The following is a 24,689-nucleotide window of genomic DNA, read 5'->3' on the forward strand; positions in this document are numbered from 1 at the left end:
ATTCAACTGTTAAAAAATGTTGGATGTCTCACCTGCTCTTATTTCGATACTTGATAAGGTGCAGAAAGAAAAAAAAAATGTTACACATTCAACATATAATAAAATATTAAATTTTTAATTGAGATTTATAAAATAAAAATTTGTTAAAATTTATTGAAATAGTTTTATTAAAAAAATATATAAAAATAGAAGTTGGAACTTTTCTATACAATATTTTTTTTTTTAATTTTGAGAAGTTTGAGTATCATAAAATTTTAGTTTTCATCGTTTTAATAAATATTTTGAAATGTATAATTATTTATTGAAAATGATTAACTATAAGTTTAACTTTTTATAGTGTAATGTAAATTTTTATTATTTAAAATTAGTTAGGAGTAAAAAATTAAAAGAATAAAAATTCAAAAATCCATATTCAAATTGAATGTTTTTTTTAAGTTATTAATTACTTAAATTTAATTTAATAATTAGAAAAATAAGTTATCTGCTCAAATTTTTTTATCTTTAAAAAAGTTAGTAATAGATGTAAAGTAAAATTAAAATAAAGAATAACATGATTAAAAATTGCTACTCTTTGCTACAAATTCTATCTTTTTGTTTCTTTCTCTTTTTATTTTTGTGATGCATTTTGTCTCTCTTCCTCTATTTTTTTTCTAAGTACATGTATTTATAAGTTAAAAAATAATGTTATCTTACTTTTTATTTTAAAAGACATTATTATATTTATTGAATATGATTGTATCTTATTTTCTTATTATCTTGTCTTACCTCTTTATTTTACTTTTTGTATTTTTTTTTTCCTTGTTATGTATTCTAAGATTATATGACCCTACACAATGTCTAAGAACGAATTCCATGACATCTCTTCATTTATAAATGTAGGCTGTCAGAGTCTATATATGCGCAAACCATCAAACATTTAGCTTTTAACCTTTTTGTCCTGTAAGAAATGAGTTCTTTATTTATTAATGATGAGCCGGGGTCGACAATTTTTTGTAAGTTACATCACACCACCTTCGCTACCAAGACTATTGAAACAGATAGATTTGCAAGGAATAATTGTATTGGTTTATGTAAATTTGAAAGTATAAAAGCGATGGATGTGCAGGAGAGTCTATTATTTTCATCAACACAAAATTAAAACAAAATTTCAGTCAATCAAATTTTATTTTAAATTTATTATATCTGTTAACTTTTTATTCTAACTAAATAGCTTATATTTTCCATTAATTCTAAATTAATTTTATTTAAATAAAATTTATTTTCTCTTCATTTTAATTATAAAGACAAAAAAAAATTATAATTTAATCTATTAAAATATATTTTTTATTTGTCACATCTATCACATTATTACAAACTTTCATAATTTTTTTTTTAAATTCTTTTATATATCCTTCGAAACAAACACACTACAATCACTCATTTATCTCTTTAAATTCATTCAGTTACTATCCTTCAAATTATCTACTAAAATGAACATAACCTTAGAAATCGTCTGTTAAAACAGAGCTAGAGTTGTAGAGAGGTTCTTGTGTAGTAGTTCAGGGAAGATTTTGTTCTGCTCCGCAAGCACATTATTCCATGTATCCAATTTTATTTTATTTTTTAATTTGTTTATTGTCCTCTTTATTTTGATTCAGTTCTTGGATTCAATCTGTTGCCATTCATTTGATACGATTTAGGTTTCGGTCAATTCAATTGTATTTTATTTTATTTTGTTTTTAATTTATTTGTGGAGCAGTTAACATGGCAAAATCCAAAAAAATAAATAAATCTAAGACTTCAGCATAAGAGAGGAAAGAAGAATAATCGGAGCTATCTAGCATAAAAAAAAATGGGTATAAAACTTACGTGTTACCAAGTAGAACACGAAGTCCACATACAAAACAATAAAATGGACAAAACCATCAAACAGAGAAGGAGACTTATTATATAAGTTGTTTTTGTTCATTTTATGGTTTTGTCCATTTTTTTATTCGATATGAAATATCTTTTCTATGTAATATGAGATATGATGGCCAATACATACTTTCATTGTGAAAAAGGAAACATTGATTATAATAAGCACTCTACCATGTTAATATGAAAATAGGTACATCATAACGTGCAAATAGAAATATCATGCTAGCAACACTAAATAATTTATTTAAATAGTGTTGAATGTTAGTTTATAGATAAATGAAGTTATTTTTTTAAATCAATTAACTCATTCAAAATCAAGAGTTAATATTTTAATTTAGTTGAGAGTATAGCGAGTACGGGTATCAATGGGTATGAATAATGTGAAACATGTACCTATCTCGTTAATATGCGAATATAAATAATACACGTACCCATTACACGCGGGTATACTCGTTGCGAGTTGTATTTGCGAATACCCACAGGTACAAATTTTTTGACATCCCTAGGTATATTTTGATCATCGACATTGTAAGTTCAATTAGAAATTTTTCTTTATTTTATTTTCGTCCATTTGCATTTTTACTTTTATCAAGAATTAAATATTTGATTTGAAACTTTGATTTTATTTATTTGTATTAGATTGTTAATTCTATTTTAACTGAGATTTTAATTTATTCGTGAGAGCAGTCAACATGTCAAAATCCAGAAAATCCAAAGATAAGAGGTTTCGATCTAAGAGAGAGAAAAAAGTTTCGATATAAGAGAGTAAGAGGAACCGGATTCTCTAGGATAAATAAGAAGAATTGGTCTATGTCTAGATCAAATTAGGAGTGAAAAAAAAAATAAAGTCGCATATGATGTGAGGAGATGTCAAGCATACTACCATGTCAAGAAAAAAGAACACAGTAATATGACTTTGCATACGGTTAGAAGTCTATAAACACCCACTTATCAATAATAAAGATTTTTTAAAACTAAGAGATTCCATTTCAAAACTCATTTGATCATGACTCTCAAAATCCTCTACCAAATCTGTAAGTATTTAAACATATTTGATTGATCTATTTACATGACTAGTAGAACTTCTAATACATAATAATAATAATAATATAAATTATGTACATGATTTTGTATACAATAATATTAATGAAGAATTGAAATTTGATTTTTGTTTATAATTTTTTTGTTTTCTTATTGAATATGAAAAAAAATAATTAAATATGAGTATAAAACTTGGAATATTATTATTATTAATAAGAAAGTTAAGTACAACATAAATTATTCATCTATCACACTCAAAATTTTGACATATGCCTTTTCTTTTGATTTTTTATTTTTATTTTGCATCGAACTATTATTCACTTAATCAAATTATCCCTGTTATTTTTTCTCTGTCTATTTTTTATTAACAAATTTATTTCTTTCAAAACAAAAGCACAATTTTTAAAATACTTCCTAAATGATTTTAGGTAAATTTAAATACTCCTATTACTTTTATTTATACTGATGCACTTATATTGCCTTCATTTGCATGTTAAATTTTTTTAATTTCAATTTTCAATTACTAAAAATCATGTTATATATTTATTAAACAATTAAATTAATACTATAGTCTTGTTTGAAATTTCAAATAAATTAAAAAATGATTTATATATGGAGAACAAACAAAACAAGGTTCGTTTTCATTTTTTTTTTCTTTTTCTCTATAGCATGTCGACCTGATTCTTTTTAAGAGGACCACTCTCCTGGAAAAACAAACCTCAGTCACACCACATGATAAATGATGGTTTTTTTCTCAATCATTATACTATTTTTTTATTATTATTATTATTTGGTCCCTTTTCATGATATGTAAGAACGTTTACACAAACAAAATACATTATTTTGAGTCTTCAGCTTGAACTTTAATCATAGGTAAACTTAATGCGTCCTATCAACAATTATTGTAAAGTATTTCAAAAGACTTTTATGAAGTAAAATGAATTTAATTATAAATACTACTAAGATTGTGATATATATGTTTAAAAGATATTGTAATCTTATAATAAATATACATACTTTTTTATGTTTTCAATTAATGACATTTACTTATTTTATATTTTGATAAAATGATATTCAATTTTCTTGTTTTATTTAAAAATATTTTATTGATTAAAATTTAAACATTTATCATTTTTATTCTATAAATATAGAAAGCAGTCAAATAAATTATTTTAATAATAAAAAAATTTATATTTATTATAATACTATTTTTATATTAATATCAAAATTTTCCGTTTAATAAACAATAAGAAAGTAAGTTAACAATCAATTAATGAAAATAAAAAAAACTAATTAAAACTACACCAATAAAATTAAAAAAAGTAGTGATTTTATAAGAAATTTAAAATTTTATTAAATCTTATTGGAGCATATTTTGATGATATTTTATACTTATGTTAAGTATTTTTTATATAGTTTTAAATGCATGCCCAATATTAGGTGACATGAAATAAAATATCTAAAAAAGTAAAAATCTAGGAATAAGCTTTTCTACGATAATACTTCAATAAAACTTGAATATTTTTTAAATCAAACACTTCCATAACAGTGTTTTTATTCAAAACTTATTAATATAGTTATATTCATTTATTGTCGCTTTTACAAATTAGGATTCGACCAATAAAAATAAAATAAAATTTAAGTGCTCATTGTCCAAATAATTAAATATGCAATGTGTTAGGTATTTCATGGACTTGTTATGCATTGCTTACTTATTTAAAAATAGAGAGATAAATAGCTTTTGCAGCACATGAAGATGCCATTACGCATAGAAAGATGAAGTTTGGGTTCCAACATAATACAGACAAAACTAGACCAGAGTAAATGCATAAAAAATATTATATTTATTTCATTTTTTTATTTTTATTTTTTATTTTCCCCGTCTTATTTTCATATCTCGATTCCATTATCCTTTATTTTTCTTTTGGTTTGAAAAGATGTTGTAAAAAAATAAAGTGAGTATAATGCTTCTCTTCTAATTAATGTGTTTCATAACACATGTTTTGAAAACTTTTACTTGTAAAATTGACATATATTACTCCACTGAAAGAAAGTTATATAATGTTGTTATAACATATATTACTTGTTCACAATTGATGAGTTTGAGTGAAAAAATTTTAAAAGTTAAATGTGTTTTTAATACTTTAGGTAAAAATTAGATTTTGTCCCTTTTGGAAACCTTGAATCAATTTAGTTCCTCTTTTATGTAAATGTGTGGATTTAGTCATTTTAATTAAATTTTATTAAGTTTATTTGACTTTTCAAACACATTTCATTATTGTATTTTAGTTTGTTTACACAGTTTGACACATATTTTATTCAATGTTAGCTGAAAAACGTGTTTGAAATGTCAAATAAACTTAAAAAAATTTGGTTTGAATAACTAAATCCACACATTTCTAAAAATAAGAAACTAAATTGGTTCAAAGTTTCCAAAAAAAACTAATTTTAATTTTCACTAATAATTGAAGAATAAAAATATATTTAACCCACATATAAATAATTTAATATTATCTATCACCCACTAACTATTATAAACCCACCAATAGGTTTATCTATTTCACAAACATTACCAAAAACCACAAACCAACTCATTAATAAAAAAATAGAAAACAAATGTTATTTTCTCATAATATCACTCAGATAAGTAACATAATAATTGAATCATGAAACTTAAGCTACAACGTTTTTATAAAAAAATAATTACACTTTAACTATTAATTATAATTTTTATTATAAATTGAGAAAATCTTAATATATATATATATATATATATATATATATAAAGAAAAGTTAACTTTTTTTTTATACTTAGCGTGTGTTCGCATGAGAGGATTTGACTGTAGGCATGAATTACAGAAGATGGATTTGCAAGTTGAATAGTGTTCTTATGCAATGATTTGTGAGCAAGTGCAAAGACAGATTTAAGAGATGCATCAATAATTCTATCTCACCTAAATGGTAAAGATTTGTAGGAATTAAGTGTATTTTTACTTTTATGTCCTTTATATCCATGTCTTCATATATTTCATTGGGCAAAACTATGCTACACGTGCGCGTGAGTGATATGTAAGTAAAAAAAAATCCAATAGAAAAAATTTTAAATTTATATACATATATAATTTATTTATCATTATATATATATATATATATATATTAGGCACAAATTTTAAATTTAATTGTATAACCTTTTTCATATTTATAAAAATTTTAATTTTTAATTTTTAATTTCATATAATTTTAATTTTTTTAATTAGTATTAATTATTTCAAATTATTTTTATAACATCAAATTACAAAATCATTTTATTTTTTCATCAAGGGTATTTTGGTAACTTTCTAATTCTATCTATTTTTACAATTTATTTTATCTATCACATCAATCAAATATTTCACTAACTTTCATAAAATTTATCTCCAAATCCACTTACTTTACCCTCTAAATCTACTCAAAAAAAACACACATATTCGTCAACTCAAATTCACACAAATCCATCTTTACATTTTTCCTTAAATCTATCCACACCCTTAAAGTTCATTTGACCATGTCCCCCACTCACCTAAAGAACTCATTTTAGAATTGTTTATACCCAACAATGGAAAGTCATATGCTATTAACATATGTTATTGATCATGTAATGTTGTTTCCTTCATCTTCGTATTTATTTGCTAAAGTGTTGATATTTTCCTTTGCCTTTCATCATGTTTTATGTTTATTTATTCAATCATCGTGATGTTTTCTGTTCCAACTTCTTAATTGAAATAATGTTTAACATTTATGCCAAACTTTCTATAATGGATGTCGTTAATTTTAAATTTTTATTTTTATATATTTTTTAAATATTTATTGAATAAAATTTAGACTTTTTTATTTTAAATTTTTTATAAATTTCAATTAAAAATAATAATATTTTGTGATATTTTTTATTCTTAGACACTTTTTATTTAATAGATCCAAATGTGGATATTTATCCGAACTAATTAGTATAATTATTTTTAATAATTTAATTAATTCAAATGTAATTACAAACTCAAGTATTAAGTGTTTAAAAATTCATTAAAATGATATTAAACGGATATTTCACTCATTCTAATGCATAACCGAAGAAGATAATCATTGGTAAATTAACTTCAGCACAGGTTAAGTTGGATGTTACTGTGATTTAAACTCATCTAAAAATTTATTTAATATTTAATATTGTACAGTTGTTATAATATTTTATTTAATATTTATCGATAAAAATTAAAATATAATTGAGGGTTAAATATATTTTTGGTCTTTCAAGTTTAAATGAAATTTGGAATTAGTCTTTTTTCAAAACTTTTGACCAATTTAATCCTTTATCTTTAAAAATACGTGAATTTAATCATTTTAACCAAATTTTATTAAGTTTATCTGACGTTTTAAGCGCATTTCATGATACTATTTAAATTTTTTACACGGGTTGACACATTTCAGCTTTAATGTTAACTCAAATATTATCATAAAATGCGTTTAAAATGTCAAATAAACTTAATAAAATTTGGTAAGAATGACTAAATTCACGCATTTCTAAAGATGAAGAACTAAATTGGTATAAAATTTTGATGAGAAACTAATTTCAAAGTTCACTGAAATTTGAGGGACAAAAACATATTTAACCCTATAATCAAATATATAAAAAATTAAATTAATAGAAAAATGAACAAACAATAATACTAAACATCTAAAAAATTTACAAAAATAAAAGAAAAATTAAATTATCAATTTGATATTTAATTGAATTTTCAAAATACTCATTTTTATTGCTTAAAAATTTTAAATAATATTTTTATATTTATAAAATTAATTATATATTTATATTATTTTAATCAATAAAATTAATTATTCTAACTTTCAATATAAAATTAATTACATTTATTATTTTTAACCACACCAGTTAGGATTAGGAATGACAATGCGAGTCGGCCCGCTCCGCACAATTTATGCGGGCTGTAATCACTGGTCCGTCCTGCACATCACTTGGTCCATAGGTCCGTGGGCTGTCCCGTTTTTTGCTTTTTTTTTTTTAATTTTATGATAAAATTTTCAATGTTTAAAAATTGAGAAACTTTAAGAAGTTCACAAAATTAACAAAATTAAGTAAAGACTTTGAGGAGTTGGATGATAAATTGATAATTCAACATTTTTATCATATTCATATTCATGACATACACAATATATTCTTTAAATTTTAACACATTAAAAAATACATAATATTTGTCTTTTCTAATTATACAAGATTTTGAAATATTAATGTAAGAATCCATAAAAAAAATAATAATATACACAAGTAAAAGATTTTTTTATGCAGACTTACCAAACCAACCCGCGTGAACTGCAGACCACGAACTTATACGGACAGGCCAGCACCAGACCCATATTACCATCTAACACAGGTTAACATTCTCCTTTACCATACTGTGAATATATATGGTCATAAAATTATCCCATACTTTAATTTTTTATTGGAACTTGCACATGATAGAGTACTTTTGATATACTAAATATGTAACTGTTGACTTGTGACAATAATGTGTATTAATTTTCCACCAACTTCATACATTTATCTATATCATTACTAGTAGTCAAAACATGAATAACTCATTTATACCTTCATAATATCTTCTCTCATTCTCATTACAATTTTCCACTCATATAAAAAACTCAAGTATTACCTCATCCTATATAAAAATAGTCCAATCAATAACCAATATAATTAGCTTTTATGAGATAAAATATTATAAAAATCACACAATATTTAAATCTTGAAAACTATTTTAAACAAGTACACTATACGTAAGATATTGTCTGAATAACATTATTAATTAAAACTTCATTTATTTTATTTAATTAATTAAATGACAGGATGATGTTTGAACAAAAATCTCACAAATTATTAAAATTACTTATTTTAGCAAAGAATTTTAAGACTGAGGTTATATAAATTCACTTAAATAATCTTCGTATAAAGATTATACGTAGAAAACAACTTAAAAAAAAAAAAAAAAAACCACAATCTAACAAAGTTAAGGCAATATTAAGTTCACATGTAACCTTAAAGTTGTATTACTCAAAATTAAACTATATCCTATGCAATACCTCACTTAACTTAAAACTTGTATCAAAACAATTATTAAAAGATTGTATTTCATTTAACAATTCATTACAATAAAATAACTTTCAAACTTGTTATCAAAGTTATAATTCTGGCACATATGTATAACAAGCTTGATACATTCAAACTTATAAAATAATAAGATATCTATTAATGAAATCACTTATAAAGAAATATCTCAACATATCTATCAACCCATAATAATTAACCAAAAATTCAAAATTTACCCAAATTCTACACTAGTAAGGATTTGACATTAATCCACAACTCATTTATATACCTCAAGTAAATCTTAGAACAAAATTATTTATCCTTTATCTTAGTTTTTCTTATAGACTACAAAACTGAAGATTGAAGACATTGAAGTGGAAAAGTCAAGAACACTCATTAAACTCCTTGGTCACCTTAAAGATGAAAATCATTTAAATTAAAAATCTCAAAATCAAGTTTCAACCCAAAATTTCACTACTTCCCTGCAAAAACTTAGTGATGCAAATAGATTCTAGAAGATAAAGATGAAAATTTGAAGAAATGGAATATAATATGAACTTATCTATTGCAATTCTTAAGATGGAGACTTTGTTTATGATTTTACTGTCTGCTAAGCTTAAAAAGTGAAAGAAAGCTTAAAAATGTGCAATTAGCATCATTGTCTGTCTGCTAAGCTCACGCCCCACTCCTTTTGTTTTTTTAGCCCAAACTCCCCAAAATCAAAGCCCAAAGTCAAGCTATTTATGTTTTCTACTTCTTGTAACATACTATCCCCAGTCTTCCATTTTAGCACAACTATTATCTTTACTATAAAAAACTAAAACTTAATTTATAAAAGGGTTAAGTATGTTTTTAATCCCTAAATTTTGACTCAAAATTGGAATTCGTCCTTGTCTGAAACTTTGATACATTATAGTCTCTAAACTTTAGAAATAAATGAATATAGTCCTTTTAACTCAATTATGTTAATTTTTTTTGACGTGTCGAACGTTTTTCATAGTATTGGAATTTTTTACACTGTTTGACACATTTTTTGTTCAATATCTACTGAGAAATATGTTCGACACTTCAAAAAAAAAGTTAATGTAATTGAGTTAAAAGAACCATATTCATTCATTTTTAAAAGTTTAGGGACTAAAATATATTGAAGTTTCATACGGGGACGAATTTCAATTTTAGATCAAAATTCAGAGACTAAAAATATATTTAACCTTTTATAAAACTCAGATACCTTCAACACAGAATTGATTAAACTAAATATCAAACACAGATTAAATTTAGTTATCACTTTTGAATTTATTCACACCTATTTTAAGGCACAAGTGAAAAAATTATAGAAAGTATACAATGTTACTAAGATATAAAATGAATAAATTTTAATGTTTTTTAAAAACATTTTACTGGGTTATCGAACTAGGTTTATGTTAAAAAAAGTAATTTTGAAAGGATAATCAATTGCAACTAATTTCAATTCGGTTTGAAATAAAAGAAGTTTTACTTTATATATCATCAACGAAAACATTGACACTCACAGCAAATACAATTATAAAATAGATATTCTAAAATCAACAAGTTTATCGTATCGTGTACATATACATAATTTGATTTTGTTATTGTATAAAACCATAAAAAATCTTTACATTATTTATATTTCCACTTTGTCGTAAAAAAAAATTGGTTTACTCATTCAACAAACCAACTAATCAAATCAGTTTTGACTAATTTAATTGATTTGGCTGAAAAGTCAAATTCTAGGAGTCAACCTAAATCGATAGATTCATTGCACACATGGGAATGAATTTATTGATTTGTTCGCTGCCTCTCTTTTTCTTACCCTTTTTTCTGTCAACAGTTATGACTTAAACCGATGGGAAATAGTGATTAAGAAATTGAATGCCATCATTGACATAAAAACCATGATAATAGTCCAATATGGACAAATGATATCCCTGGAATATTCCAAGTGTTATTATTGGTATTATTGATGGGGGCAAAGGAACACTGTATTGTCTGTATACATGATGTAACTGTTGATTTCCCCGTCCTAAGATAAATAGAGTTGGGATAATATTTGGTAGAAGGAATTTCAAACTATGCTGCAACTTATGCTTTCAGTGCTTAACTTACCTACGTGCAATAACTATCTTATAATCACCTTAATTGCAAATCTAAAAATTGAACTCCCTCTTTTACTCCTCTGCAGGAGGATCCACCCAGCGTCCGTGCTCTTTTATTAGATCAATCAAGGCATTGGTTGCATGCTCCATTTCAATTCCACGCTTCACCACAGTCTGTAATTGCAACAATTCATTGAACATTATGTCAAAATCCATTCAGTATACATAGAAAGTTGGAAACAAGTTGAGTTTTCTTTTTCATTTTGATAAGGTTTTGTAATTTGGGTATGAAGAATGTTACCTTTCCAACATAGAGATCGATCTTCCCGGGAGTGCCTCCCACATACCCAAAGTCTGCATCAGCCATCTCGCCGGGACCATTTACAATGCATCCCATGATTGCAATCTGATGCAGGAGAAAGAAAACATAGGAAATCAAAGGCATTTCCCATTTTGTTCAAATGAAATTAGTTTACATTGTGGCAATTGGAAGGTAGGAGCACGACTAGAGAGGAAAGGATATGGTGATTACCGAAACCCCAGGGAGATGTGAGGTCTTCTCCCGAATTTCTGCACTTATTTCTTGAAGATCAAACAGCGTTCTGCCACATGATGGACATGAGACATACTCCTGCAAGTTCATGTCAGGGATGTCAATAAATAACATGGTTATTTCTTTTTCATAGTCAATTTATGTTTTGTCTGCGGTTGATCTACTTACTGTCTTTGTATTTCTCATTCTGCAGCCTTGCAACAAATTGAAGGAAGTGTTTCTAATAAATTCAAAATCTTTGTCTGGGGCTTCCAGAAGAAGCCCGTCTCCAAGCCCATCAACCAGAAGGGCCCCAGCATCAGAACCAGCACCAATTACCAAGTCATCCCTACAAGAAGTAGTGATTAGGTTTCATAAGAACTACTTACTTTTTGCATATTACTATAACTTGAAAAACTACCTGTGAATCCCATTTGGAAACTGAATGTGGTGAATAACAGGGAAGTTTAGAGAGTTGTCGGATAGAAACTCAAATAACCTGATACCAATGCAGAGAAATCAGGATTAGAAAAATTTAAGAACCAATGAAGATTAATTTTGTGGAAAGGAATCATATATACAAGCAGCTCAGATCAACTATGTCACCAATCAATTATGATTTCATTTCACTATTTAGTGTTCATCATCAGTTAAACTCAGAAAGCAAGGTCAATCAGGGACTGGATTCACAATGCCAGAATGCTGCAACAAATAATTATGCATAATTTTCTTACCGCCTGGCTGCATGCACTCTACTAACTTTGTCTTCTGTATAAGGCAAGTCGTGGAGAAGCATAGTAGCATCAACACCTTTAAGAATGTCCAGTTCTTCAAAAGACTCATCACCTCTTACTGACACAACCAAGCGTGTCCCTGATAGGTTTAACAATTGATATAAGGTCACGTGAATTTGAAGTGGACTAGGAAAAGATGTTATCAGAACCCCCTATAGCTTTTACGTTAAAATTCAAAAAATAAGGGAGCTCAACATAATTTTCAAGACAAGGTCTGATCAATGTTATTAAACTGAAGGGAGGTCCATGTAATTAATTTGGAATCTAAAAATAAGAGAAATGGGGCTAAGAGAATGAAAAGCACCTTGTGGCAAAAGTTTATAAGCTCCTGTAGATAGTTCCTTCAGGTTTACTAGAACCAATGCATTGGGTAATGGCTTTGTTAGCTGCTCCGACAAAGGAGTTATTACCCCCATGCTAATATCGACTAGTCTCTTGAGAGCTAGTCGCTGATCACAGTATCCAAAATCACAACAAAGAGGAAACAAAAATCCAATCGTCACAACTATTGACAAAGCCAAAATAGTTTGATAGAAAATGAAGTAGAACAAGTAAATTAAGACTTGGTTGCCACAGTGCAGGTTCTTACAGCCTCAGCATCATCTAGTGGAGGAAGTTCCCGTAATAAAATTGAATCTACAGTTGCCAGATCCTGAATATACAGGCCATACTATGTCAATAACTACTTGTTCAAATCCACAACACATTCATCCATTAAAAGAGAGTAACAAAAACCTTAAATGGCATGCCAACTATGAGTTTGGCAGCAAGAGACTTGTAGAGGAGCTCTGGCGTCTGTAAAAATCAAGAGGGAAAAATTTTCAGAATGACAATACCCACCTCCAAATAAATTAGAAAACAAAGATAATGGAAATGTGATGCATGTAAACATATACACTGGTAGAGAAATCCAATCAAACAAACAGAAGAGAAAACAAGGGAAGAGTTGTTAAAATGTCACCTTTAACTGATCCAGTGAGACTGACATAAGTACAGAACCATCACGGTGGAGGACACCTCTGTAATCCATCTCCTCACCCTGTCCGAAGATGGAGATTTCAGTAATAAATGTAAGGGTGGTGCCAGAAGAAGGAAGGACAAAATAAATACATTGTTCCTGTTTGTGCATATGGTTTCAAGTGTTTTTATAGAGTTTATAACCTCACCTCTTTTTGCACTGGCAATTGACCAGATCGGCGTTGGAAGTCAAAATAACGCCTGTTCTTTTCTTCAAAAGGTTCCTGATGGAAGTAATGTCAACAAAGGTAAGTTCTAAGTATTTGAGGATAGAAAAATTTAGAAAGTTTAGTAACATCTCATTGAAGTGTTATTTTGAATCTCACCACTCCCTTCTGGAGTTCAGAAGCTCTCATTCCAAGATTTGCCAACCTTCTGCAAGGATCTATCTCCTCCTCTGGTGGTTCTGTGAGAGAAACCCTAATCGTATCACCCAAACCATCCTAAAGAACGTCATATTGTCAACATACACAGTGAGTCAGTGATGAATACACAGATGGAAACATATTTTCATTTTTCATGGCAATTTGAATAATTTCCATTTGACAATGCAATGAATCACATGCATACCTGAAGAAGAGTTCCAATACCAATTGCAGACTTCATCCTCCCATCTTCACCTTCTCCAGCTTCAGTAACTCCTAAGTGTAATGGATAATCCCAGCCTTGGACATACATTTCAGCTACAAGTAAGCGGTATGCCTGAACCATGATAACGGGGTTGCTTGCTTTCATAGAAAAAACAAAATTGTGGAAGTCCAACTTTCGGCATATCCTTGCAAATTCAAAAGCAGATTCTACCTGTCCAATCATTACTCAGTAAGAACGACAAGTCTGAGGAATACACAAAAGATGTATTGAACATGCAGAATAAGAGGGGAAAGGACTGCTTACCATCCCCCTAGGAGAATCTCCATAGTAGCTCATTATACGATCAGAAAGACTGCCATGGTTTGTCCCAATGCGCATTGCTCTTCCATATTTCTTACATTTCTCAACCAGTGGTGTGAAAACCTGGCATTTTTTAAAGCTAAAATGGGTCAATAGTTCATATTCTGTATTATTAATTAATTCCAACAGGAATTGAAAATAATAAAATAGACTTCTCAATATCCATGCATCAAGAAGAAAATACAAAAGTGACACAGTTCTGGAAATCTTTTGTTTAGACTTCTGTTCAACTTCAGTAAAAGCCTGTACTTATTTTTCGGAAAAAAAGAGTAAGGAAAGAGTCTTGCGGACAGAATGATTTAGCATTCCAAATCCATTTCCTGTATACTGGATCATTTTTTAATCACATTGACATAAAACATGTATTCCCACATCTTCAGTAAAGACTAAGGAGGCATATATGAGTGTATAACAGGAGCGGGACCCAAAATGAAGTACTGATAAATTATCACACTGCATGCTCTTCACTAAAATTTGAAATCGACAGATGATTGGCCTAACCTTCTCAATATGCTCAAGTTCTTTCTGATAGTCGTCTTCTGTGTACTCTAATTGTTCAAATTGAGCTCGTCTATCAGCTGCAGAAGATCAACATCTTGGATTCAGAATGAAAAGCCAACACTCAGAAAAAAAATGAAGAAAATAAAATAAAAGAAGTGCATACCAAAGTTTCCAGGGTTAACACGAATTTTATCAAAGCATTCAGCTACCCGTAAAGCAACAGTAGGAGCAAAATGAATATCTGCCACCAACGGTATGTTGTAGCTGGAGAAAGATCAATAAGGACCCAGATGAATACATAAATAATATATGCTTACAATCTCAACCAAGTCCTTTACAATAACTATAATTTAAACTTACTTTTTCTGAACAAGGGTGTTTTTAATCTCGAAGCATGCATCGGCTTCTTTCTTCCCTTGAACTGTTATCCGTACAATGTCAGCTCCTTTATCTGCTATTCTCATAACCTGCCCATAGACATCAGATAAATCAACAAAACTACTACATCCGTCAGGCAGTTATATCGAGAAAAATAGATCGGCATAACAGTGTAAATTAGTCAGAAGCTTGTGTTATTACTGCAAAACAGAATTAACAGTTGTATAACCTGTTCAACTGTTCCAGCAATATCCTTAGTATCAGTTGTAGTCATTGTCTGAATTCTTATAGGATGCTCGCTACCAAGAGCCACGTTACCAACCATCACTGTGCTAGTTTTTCTCCGGACAGTTTTGTGTAATGATTCACAATACTTTTGCCTAGGAACTACAATAAAGAAAAATCATGAAAGGATCAGGTGAACTGAAAATAAAATAATGCAAGTTAAAAACACGTTTTTACTCAATCCAGATCTTAACAGAAATACGTATCTTAAGTCTCTAACCAGACACCAGAATAACATTACTTTTGAGAAAATGTAGGAACTAAAAACCAAATTTTGAACCGTTTCAGAGAACCAATATATTTACACGTAGTCAAGCACAGACCCAAATAGTCGTTCGAGACAACATTTAGAAATCCAAATTTGAAAATCGACGGACTAAAAAGACAAACGAAGCTTAAAAACAGTAAAAAAATACAAATAAAGCAATATATGTGAAGCTAAGTAAGCATGCATACCCAAAAGAGGACTTCCTGGGGATGCGGGTTGAAGTTCAACAATATCCTGGCCAGGATTCGAGTTCCTGATGATTGATACCCTTTTCTTCGCAGCTTTCATGCTCTTCAAATCGGAAACTCTCACAAAATCAACGTTTTTTGCAAACCCCAGATTGGAATCCCATGTCTTGAGGGAGGAAAACGAAGTTGGCACAGTTCCGGAAGCCATTTCTGAAGCTCAAGATTACCTTATTTCACAAATTAGATATCCAAAATAAACTTAGTAGATGTATGGCAACACCAAAGAAACCACAAGGTATCGAAATTTAACCAGAAGAAGCCGTCAACAAATATTTTTTTGGCGAGACGAATTTCAAAGTCACAAAATATTATATTCAGTCAAGAAGAAACAATGAGGGAAAAGAAACATTGACTACAAGTTTTTTATTTGTAGCTGAAAATGTTGAATTGAATCGAATCGAATAGAATTGAAATGAAATAGTTTACCTGGGGGAGATGAGAAGAAGGGTGTGGTGGTGGGAGGTGGACCAAAATTCAGAGCCCTCTGTTTCACACAAATTCACTCTTTATTTGAAATGTGTGAAGCCACTGAATTGCAAATTCCAGGAATACTGACAAAATCATGGTAATTAGCCAGCTACCAAGACAAACATTATTATTATATTATTATTATTAAATAATAATAATAATAATTATTATTATTATTATTTTTTTTATTATCCCTTCCTGTAAGCAGCCATGCATGTGGCTCAGTTTTTACTTTTCTCAACTACCATTTTTGCTATTTCCTTTTCTAACCCCAATATTTTCTTTCTTGAAAAAGTAAATAAGTAAATTCTTACATTGTAACTTTAAATCTTATCATAATTATGGTAATTTTGACCTTGTAATCCACATACTCTCTCGAGGGTATTATTCGTCTTTTTCAAACACCCAAACAATATTTTTATTATTTTTTATTTTTCTGTATTGCTTTTAATAAATGTTGGAATTATATTATTGAAATAATGTGTTTGTTGAGAGAGTGAAAGACACACGCCCAATTCAAAGTCCCAACACGGCGGACTATAAAACGAGAAAAATGAGTTCCGAATTTGGTATGAGATCCCTGTACCCGTAATGTCTCTCCAGCAAAGATCCTCACCGTTGATTAAATCGTGTGGTTGTAAAATTTAACGTATAAAAAATATATTTTAGAGATAACCAGTAATGAATAATTGATGTAGAGCTGTAGAGGGATGTGGACAATCAGGATGCAAGTTGACGTTCCAAAGTTTGTCAGATACTATATTACACGATCCGATCACCAAAGTGATTAATTAACACTAATTAAAAATTAATTAACAATATTTAATTTATTAGTCTCGTATTAGGGATACCCGGCCGCCAGAATAAATAGATAAAAAATATGCCGCCATCGGCAGACATATAAGAATAAAATTGCTTTATTATTTTGTTAAAATAAAAAGTTAAGTTATTTAAAGGTAAGATATTTCAATAATTCAAAGATAATGAAATTACTGAATATGTAGAAATAGAATCATTAGTAAAAAATAATTACAGAGAAGTTTTTTGTAACTTGTTGTGGCTATAGAGTAGTGTTGAAGAGTGTGTAGTCCGTGATCAACACCACATTGCTTTCTAAGTGTAGTTTTCAAAATAAAATAAAATGTAATAAAAACATATGATTGTGTTTTTTTCTAAAATAAACTGAACTAAATACTAAGTAAATATAAATTGTTGTAAAATAAGTGACATTGATGTTTTGGTTCCCCTCACATATGTCATTTTTTCTTTTCTTTTTTTCGACGCTGCTTTGGATGCGAAATTGCAGCAAAGAAGAAAAAAACAAAGCAAATAATCCTGTCGGGGTGAGCGAGATCACATAATCAAATATAAATATATTTTATTTAGGAAAACACATCTAATACTCAATAAAACTTTTTTATTCTGAAAATTTCTTCAATAATTATTAAATAATAAAATAATATATCATGAACTTCAGCATTTAATAATGTCTTTAATCTGTTTTATTGTCTGTCAAAACTCTTTAATTGAAGAGTGGGAAAAAGCATGAGAAGGTATCCCGTGAAAAAAAATCCTCAATTTTTTTAATGCAAGAGATATCATATCATGTAATATTTTTATTTTTAAACAAAATTATTTAAATTATCAGCTCTAATAAAAATTAACTTTAAGGTATAACTTTTAAAAAACTATAGTCAAGTATAAATAAATTTAGTTACTCTAAACAAAACTACATTTTGTTTTAATGATAATAATAATTATTATTACAGAAATATTTATACCATAAGATATCAATAAATGCATCTATTTTTTCAATAAATGATTAATTACTAATATTTATGATTTGCAGTTACTTATTCTATAAAAGATTGAAATTAATTAGTAATATTTATTATCTATGGACACCCATGAACGAAATAAATATTTTGATAAATGTACCATAGTATCAATAAGTGAATAATTAATTAGTAATATTAATATTGGGAGGATATGCTTTAAAAAAAAGTTGGTATCGGTATGTGTTCCAGAAGTGTGAAGGAATGGAAATGCAATTGGAGATTGAACCCAACCACTCATCATTCTTCCACATGTTTCACTGTTCCATGTGCTCTGCATATCATGTCACATCATGTCTCTGCTTTTGGCCACCACCATTTTTCTTTCGTTTTTTCATGAATTTGGTTTCTACCAAATACAATAAAATTATAAAAACTGATGAAATGAAACATGTGTGATATCTCACTTGTTATATATTTTTTCTAAAAAATGTGTTTAATTCTGATAAATAAAGATAAATATTAGAAAAAATGTGTTTAAATTATGAATCTTGTATTTAAAACTGATTTGCATGTTAAATTTTTTTTTCACAGTGTAAATTTAATGGAAGCAACCATTACCAGAAGTAAAAATTAAAAGGCTGACCAATTTATTGAACCACTGTGGTAAAAGGTCAATTTTTGTTTAAATACCTACCACATTAAACATTAATTACATATTTATAAATTTTCACAATTCAACAACTTCTTTTTATAGTAGCTAGAAATATAACGACCGTTGATGCATGATAACTTTTATCATTGATCAAATTTTAATTTTAATTATGATTTATTAAATACAAATGGTTTAAATATTATATATATTTGTGTGACAGAGAGATAGGAGCAACTTCCAATGTAATAGACCACAGACCTCGAAAAATGTTACAGTTTTAAAGTGCAATTATTAAGCATCAAAGTTACTTTCAAACTGTTTTAGGAAAAGAAGAACTAATATTTATTTAAATAATTCAAAAATCATTTTATATTAATTTTAAGAAAAAAGACAATTTAATAATCTTATTTATTCATTTATTAAAAAATTTATTTACTACATTTGTTCATTTTTTCACAAATTTTAACTCTCACTTCTAAGTACATTACAAAAAGGGTTGAATATGTTTTTAGTCCTTAATTTTAAATAAATTTTAGAATTAGTCTATTTTAAAAATTTGGATCAATTCAGTCATTGATATTTCGAAATACATGGATTTAATCTTTTTAATCAAATTTTGGTAGGTTTATTTGATGTTTCGTATGCATTTCAGAATTGTATTTGAGTTGTTTATACTGTTTGACATATTTTTATTTTAATGTTAAGTCAAATACTATTATAAAACGTATTTGAAATGTCAAATAAACTTAATAAAATTTTATTAAAAGGATTAAATACACGCATTTCAAAAGATGAAAGACTAGACTAGTTCAAAGTATCGAAATAAACTAATTCCAAAATTTACTGAAAGTTAAGGGACCAAAAACATATTTAACCCTAAAAATAACGAAATAAATTATACCTCAAAATTTACTCAAATTTATCAACTTATTCCTTTAAATCTATCTCTTAAAAGGAATACACTCTTATAGTCCCTTTTCTCAATTTTATATATGAAACATATTTTTATCTTTTTGTTAAAAGTAGATTTTAAATTTAATTTAATTTCATAAAATAAATTTATAAAATAAAATTTACACACTTATTTATATATTATAAATTTATCTTATTTTTATTTTTAATCGATTACAAATCTCTAACATTTCTTTGATTTTCTTTTTCATTCTAATATCTCGATCATAAAATAAACGAGTGAAAATAAGAATGATATTATTAAATGCAGAATACAAAATTAAAATTACAACTGACACATAAAATACGTTCATGTAAGTTAAATCTAGAACTAACAATACTTTCATGTAAGTTAAATCTAGAACTAACATAAAAAGTATATTCTTTTTATGGTAATTGAAATTAGAACCAACATGAGGATTCTTTCATATCTTTAATTGTGTCATTGTCTTGAAGGTTCAAAATAGTTGATAGTATTAAATGTCTTTTTCTGTGACATAGAAGGGTTCCGGATTCTTTTATGTGATATGGATATAATTCCAGCATAGTCCTCACTTTCAAGAGAATTTTTTTAATCATCGTATTAATGAACTTATATTAAAGGTTTTAGACATCTTGATATTGATATAGAATGAGATGTTACTATTACATATGTTTTAGAAGCTCTTATCGAGTCAAAGTATAGATAGAACCCTTTTACTTTTTGAACGTCCCTCTAGCTCAGGAAAATAGAAAACAGGTTTGGGTAAGTCATACAAATCACAATGCCTCAAAGGCTTTTACTTTCCGCACTCCCACAAGTTCTTTGTGCACCTGATCATATTTGCAAAATGACAATTTTACTCTCCGTGAAACTAACTTTCAGAATACATGCTTTAGAGATTTTCTGGACAAGTTTTTCACAATTTTCAGAATAATATTTCTGGTGCGAAATTTTTGAAAAAGAACTTTTAGAATAAAATTTACAGAACAGAATTTTTTGGAAGCATTTAAATGTATTTCAAAAAATATTTTTTGGAACACATATAATGGCTTCCAGAATGGATTTTTCGAAACACCCCCATATGAAATGTACTCCTAAAAGAGCTTTCCAAAACACTTGAAATATGGGAGAGACAATGTTACTTTCGGAAGCAACAATGCTTTGCAAGCAACTTTTTTCTTTTTTTCCTTCTGAAACAGTGAGAGTTGTCGCCGAAGTTTGTTGCTTCTTCCTCAACACTGCTTCTCATAATTATTATTAAAGGAGTTATAAATATACTTGAGTTGATTGTATGGTTATTCTAAACTCATTTGTTTTTCATTTTATAGTTGATCAAATGAATTATTTTTGGCGTTTTAGTTTAAATTGTTCAAAGTTTTTATATTTTCACGAGTCTAACACGTCATGGACAATATAAACACATGTTCAGTTGAAGCTACCCAGAGTAGCTTTCACATTAAAAAAAGCATAAAGTTAACCTTATAAAACATGAATCCCGACACAACAAACATGATTCGTATTTCAATTTTCTGTTTTCCATATACACAAAGATAAGGACATACGAGGACTTACAATTCATTGAACGTAAGTCACAGTAAAATCATAACATTCATACATATCATACAGTAAGTGCGATTAGAATTCCATATATTATCTGATCCACTAGCCCAGAAATAAATCAATTGTTAAAATCTTTTGAAGAAAGTTTTCAAAGTTATTAGAAAAACCATTTTCGACAGGCTGTTTTTGACAGAAAGGATTTGGATAGTGTTCTCATGCTCTTGCTGTTTTACTGCAGAAAAATAGTTGAAGCAAAAAAATAACCACTGCAAGGGAAAACACTAGTCCTAAGTTATTCTCTATTACGACAATATATAAGCTGTACATTGAAGTCTGGTGCACATGTACACTGAAGTAAAATCCTGTGAGGGCTTAATTGAAAATCAGTTTTTTCCAATTCCCTTACTTGACAATACCATTTCATAGCCCTTCTTGTATCATCGACGAAGAACCACGTTGCTGCTGTGATAAAGTTAGCCATCTTCTTCTCCATCGAGAAATCTCCAAAACAATTGAACTTCCACTCATCACAACACCAAACCCCGCAAATGTAGCAAGAAGGATCGACAAAACCGCATGCTTACCAACCTGAACTTCACACATCAAATTAACATCTAAACAATTTCTCAAGTAACAATATCAGTGAAAATTTTGCAGGTATCAAAATCTTACCAAGGGGTAAAATATATGGGCGAATAGGACCACCGAAAGAAATTGGACAGATGCATATAACCAGATGAACTTGCTCTTCACTGGAAAACAAACAAAATTTAGGACAGACAGTGATGAATTTCACGAACGAGTATTTTGACAATGTTTATCAAGTATGTTTGGTGAACCTACCCATGGTCGTTGATGTCACGGAGGAGAGTAGGCCTAATACGCATGAAAATGGAAGAGAGACAAAAATTGCCCTGGTTCCCATTTTTCCAACCTACAGAGAGAGTTCAATAACTCAGGCTATAGAAAAATTTATAACTTTGATTGTGTTGAATCATGTGATAGGACTTCTATTCTTACCAGCAGCTGCTCAAGGAAACAGAAATAGGCAAGCATGCTGACAATAACAAGCACCGGGAGTTCCTGCCAAACCCTGTCAAATTCAACAGACAAATTAAGAATTGTTGTGTTTATGATACTAAAAAAGACACAACAAGAACACTTTATGTAAGAAAACAAAAACACATGCCTGTAATCATCTCCCTGTTCGGACCTTGCTCCAGTGTTCTGGGTTTGAACACTTCGGATCCGTAAGAGAGTGACAGGGAGGTTCCGAACTTCCTCCTTGCACACATCACAGGTCTTGTTACCCTTGATACTAAACCATTTAACAGCACATTCTTGGTGAGCCAGAGCCAGTTCACCTTTGCAGCTGCATTCCATCTTTAATGTCTCACCTCCTTCACATAGATCAACCAGACAAATTCTGCACACCGCTTCCTCTTGACCAATATCTTCACCACCACCATTGTCTAAGCCATACAATTACAATATAGTGTTAATATTTATCGTAATCCAGATAATCTTGTTAGAGTTTGACGTAAAAAAGTATTTGTTATGAATACTCATTCAAGTGCATAGAACAAGATACCAGAATCTTTTGTTGATTCATTCACTTCGTGTACGCGAGGAGTGGAAGGAATGATGCGGAAAACTGAATCCATTCTCCTTACGCCTTTTTCTTTGCCATTGACAGGCACTGAACGAGAACGAGCTATCATCCCCTGCGTCTCTCTTTCCTGCTAAAGGACCACACAGGTTAAAGCACATTTATGTGATGTATCACTCATTCACAATTTCATACCAGAAATAAGTGACAGCAGAAAAATAAGGGAAATGATTACTCGGTACACAATGGAGTTTCATCAATTCTTCATAAATTAAAAAATGTACTTACATGTTCTGCAAAAATTGACCTAGTATAGTAATAATTTATCAGAAAAAAAAAGCGGAGAAAAGGAAGAAGCACCGAGCTATTAACAAAAAAAGTAGCAGTAAATACAATCGTTTAAAACAAAACTTCAGTGTTCATTGTTCCTATTTTCCTATAGTTTAAATCTAAAAAAGAAATAAAAAATTACCCTGATTATTATAAGTCTCCACTGAACGCTAATTTTAATTTCAGTGGGAGAAATCAAGCAAATAATGAAATCCTTATGTCAAATTCTGCTATTAAAAAGACAAGATGGCCATTAATTAAATAGTGATTTTAAAACTCAATTGTTTAGGCTTGAAATCTTACGTATGGAGAAGCACCAAGAGTTCCAACCAGAGCAGATTCTACGTTTGCACGCCCAATTTCTTCTACCGGTAACGAAGACGTTCTATTAATCTTAGGAGTGAATATCTTGGTGAGAGACACTGATCTAGCGATGGAGGACTTTTCTTGATGGCCGGAAAAAGAAGCTTCTGAAGCTGCGGTAACAGCCTTTTCAACATCAAGCGATTGACGATTCTTGAAGCCAAACCTGGGCAAGATGTTTCTCATGGATGATTTGCCTCTGGAAGCCGAAGAAGAAGAAGGTCTAGGAGCATCGACAGAGCGAGAAGTCACAAGAAAATTCACTTTCTTCTGACTAGGAGTTGGACTTGGCGTGAGCGGCATCCTTATTCCAACAAAATCCCGACAACAGTCTTCCGATGTTGTGGTCGGTATTTCCAACTGAATTTTGTCTCGCTTCCACTCATTGTTTACATGCGAGGTTTCACCGGTTACCCCCATTGTATCATCCACCTACAAACACAACAACACGGGATTGAATTGAATGTTGGGTGTTCCTAAAATACAAGGAAAGAAGTAGTTAAAGGGAAAACATAGTATGTATGTAGCATGTGAAGTGGAAGAGAAACCGTTGGATTGGACGAAAGCGTGTGATGATTTTCCGTTTCTTTTTGCTGAGCACTCATTTGGTGGTGACAAAGCAAAGCAACAAGTCGGAACTAATCACAATACAATACTACTATTAGTAGAAGTAGTATCACTTTGTTAATGGTTAGTGCGCGTGTTCGTGAATTCAGAATGGAAAAAATTCTTAAATGGGGTTACAGAGAAAATCGAAACATTTATGAACAAAGTAGGAGTATGTCCCGCTCTCACTCTCCCACACACACTTCTTTTTTCTCCACTATGCTCTCTCAC

The 24,689-nt window shown here is 29.1% G+C and overlaps 2 protein-coding genes across 4 annotated transcripts; both read right to left on the minus strand.

Moving 5' to 3' along the window:
- Positions 1 to 10,987: 10,987 nt before the first annotated feature.
- On the minus strand, positions 10,988 to 16,717 carry LOC114185229 (4-hydroxy-3-methylbut-2-en-1-yl diphosphate synthase (ferredoxin), chloroplastic). Of its 2 annotated transcripts, XM_028072841.1 has the most exons (20): positions 16,585 to 16,717; positions 16,099 to 16,325; positions 15,587 to 15,744; positions 15,340 to 15,446; positions 15,143 to 15,243; positions 14,980 to 15,056; positions 14,422 to 14,541; positions 14,098 to 14,328; positions 13,854 to 13,970; positions 13,677 to 13,751; positions 13,472 to 13,549; positions 13,246 to 13,305; positions 13,100 to 13,162; positions 12,815 to 12,959; positions 12,451 to 12,589; positions 12,138 to 12,215; positions 11,906 to 12,065; positions 11,717 to 11,815; positions 11,486 to 11,590; positions 10,988 to 11,358 (listed from the first exon to the last, which is right to left on the minus strand). In XM_028072841.1, exons 2-20 carry the CDS (start codon positions 16,304 to 16,306, stop codon positions 11,257 to 11,259), a joined length of 2,223 nt encoding a protein of 740 aa, XP_027928642.1. In that variant the 5' UTR covers positions 16,307 to 16,325; positions 16,585 to 16,717; the 3' UTR covers positions 10,988 to 11,256. The 2 variants fall into 2 exon arrangements, with proteins under 2 accessions (XP_027928642.1, XP_027928643.1); XM_028072842.1 differs by lacking the exon at positions 16,585 to 16,717 and having other exon boundaries at positions 16,099 to 16,460.
- Positions 16,718 to 21,817: 5,100 nt separating this feature from the next.
- Positions 21,818 to 24,689, minus strand: LOC114183587. Of its 2 annotated transcripts, none has more exons than XM_028070660.1 (8): positions 24,401 to 24,689; positions 23,793 to 24,284; positions 23,142 to 23,292; positions 22,740 to 23,022; positions 22,571 to 22,643; positions 22,394 to 22,484; positions 22,223 to 22,302; positions 21,818 to 22,138 (listed from the first exon to the last, which is right to left on the minus strand). In XM_028070660.1, exons 1-8 carry the CDS (start codon positions 24,455 to 24,457, stop codon positions 21,971 to 21,973), a joined length of 1,395 nt encoding a protein of 464 aa, XP_027926461.1. In that variant the 5' UTR covers positions 24,458 to 24,689; the 3' UTR covers positions 21,818 to 21,970. The 2 variants fall into 2 exon arrangements, with proteins under 2 accessions (XP_027926461.1, XP_027926462.1); XM_028070661.1 differs by having other exon boundaries at positions 23,142 to 23,289; positions 24,401 to 24,687.

This window comes from Vigna unguiculata, chromosome 5 (assembly GCF_004118075.2).
Source record: "Vigna unguiculata cultivar IT97K-499-35 chromosome 5, ASM411807v1, whole genome shotgun sequence".
NCBI lineage: Eukaryota > Viridiplantae > Streptophyta > Magnoliopsida > Fabales > Fabaceae > Vigna > Vigna unguiculata.